We start from the raw sequence: 4,912 nt of genomic DNA, 5'->3' as shown, positions 1-4,912 counted from the left end.
GAATATAAGCAGTGTGAATGAATTTGAAATTCGTGGGTATATTTTATGTTTTAGGCCTACTGATGAATTATAACAGATACTAATTTCGAAAATTTGGTCTGGCCTGCATCATCCCGCCCTCTTGCACCTGAGAATCCAACTTCTGAAACAAAGCTTTCTTTATTAAAGTGTAAGGTAGGATTGCTATATTTACCTATAAGGAATTAAGATAATTCAGGGTAATTAATAATATATTGGCCCATGCATTTATGATATTTTAAAGAGACTTACGAGTATTATTTAGCAAAAGTCTGGTGGGTTCCTCCAAGTTTGTCTTCTGCCGGCACTGGATCTTGCTCCTGGAACGTTCAGTATGGAAGGACAACTGACGAAATCTGCTATCGGGACATAATTAGGCTTGAATATATCATGAACCGGATTATAGTTGTAAATTGTAATGGAATAACGCAAGAGCAGAATATTACTTGTTGGAATTTTGTCCCAGTTGTACCATTGTGTTTTATTCAACACATTGTGGGCTTTACTACGCAAAGACGCTTCTGTTGTCACAATGGCTTAAATGTTTTTCCATACTGTGTGCATCAAGGTAACTTCCAGCCAAATAATGCATAAATGAAAATGCAGATAACCAGTAGTCCTATTAACCAGCAAATTTATTTTAGATTGCCCTATCCTTCCGTCTGGTCAGACACGTGTTCTTTGCAACTTTGCAAGCCCATGGGAATTCGAAGACAACCAAGATCTTTGCTAGGAAACAAACTATATTTAAATTGGAGGATAAATGTTTGTCTAGTACTGAAGATCCAATTGATAGGCCTATAGATATTCTTGATATTAGCCACATTAAGTTTCTATTTTATGATATAAAATATTGAAAAATAGAATCGACAAATATATAAGTAACAGAGAGCAAATGAAACCACCAAGACATTTTTCAAAGATCTTTATTATTGGAACTTGCGACAATCCCTACGAGTGGTCACATGGCTTTTACTATTACATATACCAAATAGAAATCTTCGTGTACAGAGAGACTATTAATCTACGTATATTTGGGAGAGCTGCATTATAACAATTTTTCTTTTGCCCATGATATGAAAATGAGCCTTTGAAGATACCGCTGAAGATAATAAGTTTCTTGCACGATCAGTTCGTTATATATGTTGGGCAAAACTAGTCTAGTCTTGCGCAGTTTGAAATAATTACTATTGTAGGCTTTAGTGTAACGGATTCTGTTCTGCACTCGATAAAAAACAGCTTTGCGCCATTTCTGATAGAGCAGTTTCCATTAATTATATTTTATTCTTTTATTTTTACATTGAGGAATAGGCCTAATTCATTTCTTTCGCCTCTTTTCGTGCGAGCTTCAGTGAGACTAGATAAATTCGTTAAAATATTAACAATCATACATTTTTCTTTGCTTCCCTTCCTTAATTCGAAGGAAATGCCTCGTTTGAAATCTCTATGGCAATTGCTATTTGCTCAGCGAGGGATAAGTACCTTAAATCTATCCATACAAGTAAGACACTCACCAAGTATACACAGTTAACCACACAGACTGGATAGGATCATAGGATAAAAGCTTAACTGTCCTTCTTGTTTCCACGACAGAAGTGCGCTTACACTATTACAGTTGCCTTTTACCACAAGATTTTTTTTCCAATCATTAAAACATGTTTTTTTTTTTTTTCTATACTCTAGAGTTATAATTATCTTTGACTTCTTGGTTATATTGTAGTTTCTTTCTTATACCTGGGTGTAAAAGGATACGTCTATCGGCTGCTATAGAATCTAGAGGTAGTCTTAAAAATACTGTATCAAAGTGTAAATTATGTAAAATTCTTCCTTCCTCTCATTTACTGTTACATTTCCTCCACTCTCCGTACCAATAGTTCTTACGCTTTAATTCGTATATGAAAGTAGTAGAGTATAGTTGATGCACTTACCGTAAGCAATAATAGATGTCGACTCAAAAGGAAAAAAATATGCGAATAATGATTGTTTTTGACATTCTTCGTTATTTATATCACACCCAGCAACTTAAAATATTTAATTCAATCCTGTATTAAATTTTTCATGGCTACTTATGTTACATAAGTAGCCATGAAGCCATGAATGGTAGCTCATGAATGGCAGAGGCAAGGGGCAGCGACATTGCCTTAGGAAGCAGAGCAATGTCCTAGAGACCCACCATATATAATTCATATGACCAGCCAAGTTAGGACCAGAGAGGGTCAGTCAATGGCTGCTGATGACTCAGCAGATAGACCTATGGGCTCCTCCATAACCCCCATGCTTGGTAAAGTTGCAGCCACTAAAGGAACTAACGATTTTGAGCAGGATTCGAACCCTAGTCTGGCGATCACCAGGCAGAGACGTGACCAATAGGATTCTTAGATGATCATAAATAAATACATACTGTCTACTGTCTACGCCAACCTCTAAATGCTTAACAAACAAATAAATCCACTTAAAAAAGGATCAGCTCCAAAGGGAGACATCATCACCTGGCTATGAAAGCCAGTATGACGAGCCACGCTTGCAGTGCCCCTATCGTTCTGAACGTGGTACCATGGTCGTATAACCTGTTAGCTGCTGCTGCTGCTGCGGATGGCTCTTGCATGTAGACGTCAATCCAGTCGTCCGCCGACTCCGGGTCGTAGTTATCGTTCATGCCGAAATTCTCGAAGAGGTCGGTGTCTAGACCCATGTCTCGCATTCGTGAGCCTTTTCTTGCGTCTTTCTCACCTGGTGGAGGCGAAGCAGCATCTATTGAATTTGTTGCAACCATATTCTTGTTTCAGGGAGCCCTTGGGCTTATAGCATCTTGCTTTTCAAATTAGGGTTGTAGCTTGGCTTTTAGTAATAATAATAATAATAATAATAATAATAATAATAATAATAATAATGATATGGGTGTAGCCGTTAGGGAGTGAGTAGGCAGTATTTTATCGTTAACAAATCTCGGTGGTGTTTATATTTATAGAGCTTTGTTTATGCTATGTAATTTGTTTTGAATTAATTATTTTTCCAGACTATAACGACGATTCAATGCCTAAAAGCATTATTATTATTATTATTATCATTATTATTATTATTATTCAAGCTGCAACTCTTGTTAGAAAAGAATGATGCTACAATCCAGAAGGTTTCAGTATGTAAAATAGCATTGCCTTTTAAAAACAACTGCAAACGAAGAAAGAGACAAAACAATTAAAGCTACAAAACAAGACACGTGAGCCTCTTAATCGAAAACATACACGCTATTAATATATTCTCGTCTATTTGAATTTGAAAACGAAACTTAGTTCATCACCGTTAACACGGCTAAAAGTCGAGACTGGTCAAGCTATATAAAAGTTTCATTCCTGTTATAATCAAAGCGTGTGACGATCATCCCAATTACAATGATAAATCGGTAAAGAACTTCAGCCCAAACTCACTACAGCTAATTCTTCGTTGAGCAGGTGCCCGCGAGTTTTCCCTATACTGTATTAATATTTAACTCTGGTTTTAATATTATTTACTTTTTTTATTTCTCATTTATAATTTTTCTTCTCAATTTTCTTTTCCGTACAGGGCTGTTTTGGCCTGGTAGCATTCTATTTTTTATAGATTGCCTTGTAAAGATGATAGAAATAGTATTGGTTGGAATGATGGCAATATGATGAAAATGGAGATAGCCTAATAATGGTCCACCATGAGTCTAATGTTCAAAAGGCCGATGACGAGCCTATTAAAAAGGCTAATTGTGAGCTTAATATTAAAAAGTTCCATTATGAGTCTAATGCTAAAAAGGGCCACTATGAGTCTTATATTAAAAAAGGGTCACTATATTTTTGATATAACATTAAAATGGTTACCATGAGCCAAATGCTAAAAAGGCTCATTATGAACTTAATATTAAAAAGGGCTACTTTGAGTATAAAGGTAAAAAAGACCAAACATAAACCTATTAAAAATGATCATTATGAGCCTAATAATAAAAAGGGTCACTACTAGCCTGATATTAGAAAGGCCTGTCATGAGCCTGTTAAAAAGGGTTCATCATTACCCTAATATTAAAAACGCCACCATGAGCCTAATGTTAAAAAGGCCTATCGTGAGCCTATTAAAAGGGCCACTATGAGTCTAATGTTAAAAAAGTCCACCATAACCCCTGCTATGAGCCGACAAGAAAACAGCCGAACTTACCGATGACTTTGACCCGGACCGTCGCTGGAATGGCCAAGTAAGGATCGCAGGAGTACTCCCCCGAATGTCCTGGACCGACTTGCATGACTCTGAGGGTCTTGCTGAAGGGCGTCGTTTTAGCTACCATACGGGGCACCACGCTCCCGTTCAGGAGCCACATGACGTACCGTGGAGGATCGAGGGCGTCCATTACGGTGCAGTTGAGCTCTAGCCTTTGACCCTGGTACAGCGTTACCTCGGGAGGTCCTAGGATGACTGCCTTCGATTCTGGAAGCGTCCATGATGTAAAGGATAAAAGGATACAGAGTTATTCGTTACACGTAAGGGATACATAGCTATAGTCCATTTCTTTTAGCGATGCATATTTGCACCGACTCGCGGCGGTGCCCTTTTAGCTCTGAAAAGTTTCCGGATCGCTGATTGGTTGGACAAGATAATTCTAACCAATCAGCGATCAGGAAACTTTTCCGAGCTAAAAGGGCACCGCCGCGAGTCGGTGCAAATATGCATCGCTAAAAGAAATGGACTTATAGTTTTATTAAAGATTATTTTCAAAAAAGGATATTAAGTGTTTATTGTGATTAATACAGCCACATCATCATGTTTATTAAAATTTTCAATGGTTGAAAATTCATTTTCACTTCATATTCCGATGGCAAAGTCACTTACCATTGTCATTTGTTTTCCTTATAGGCCTACCCCTTACTTAATCTTAGCT

General features: G+C 37.3%; 1 protein-coding gene across 1 annotated transcript in view; it reads right to left on the bottom strand.

Annotated features, from left to right (window-relative positions):
• Positions 1-948: 948 nt before the first annotated feature.
• The window catches only part of LOC137650510 (uncharacterized), a 76,231-nt gene continuing 72,267 nt past the window's right edge, over positions 949-4,912 (bottom strand). The window contains exons 6-7 of the mRNA XM_068383732.1: positions 4,195-4,461; positions 949-2,748 (exon numbers count right to left, since the gene is read on the bottom strand). Of these exons, the coding sequence (XP_068239833.1) occupies positions 2,504-2,748; positions 4,195-4,461 (512 nt within the window). The 3' untranslated portion in view covers positions 949-2,503. The remainder of the gene's footprint in view (positions 2,749-4,194; positions 4,462-4,912) is intronic.

The sequence above is a fragment of the Palaemon carinicauda genome, chromosome 12 (genome assembly GCF_036898095.1).
Source record: "Palaemon carinicauda isolate YSFRI2023 chromosome 12, ASM3689809v2, whole genome shotgun sequence".
Classification (NCBI taxonomy): Eukaryota; Metazoa; Arthropoda; class Malacostraca; order Decapoda; family Palaemonidae; genus Palaemon; species Palaemon carinicauda.
Note: the sequence above shows the minus strand (reverse complement) of the source record. Positions and strands in the feature narration are given on the sequence as shown.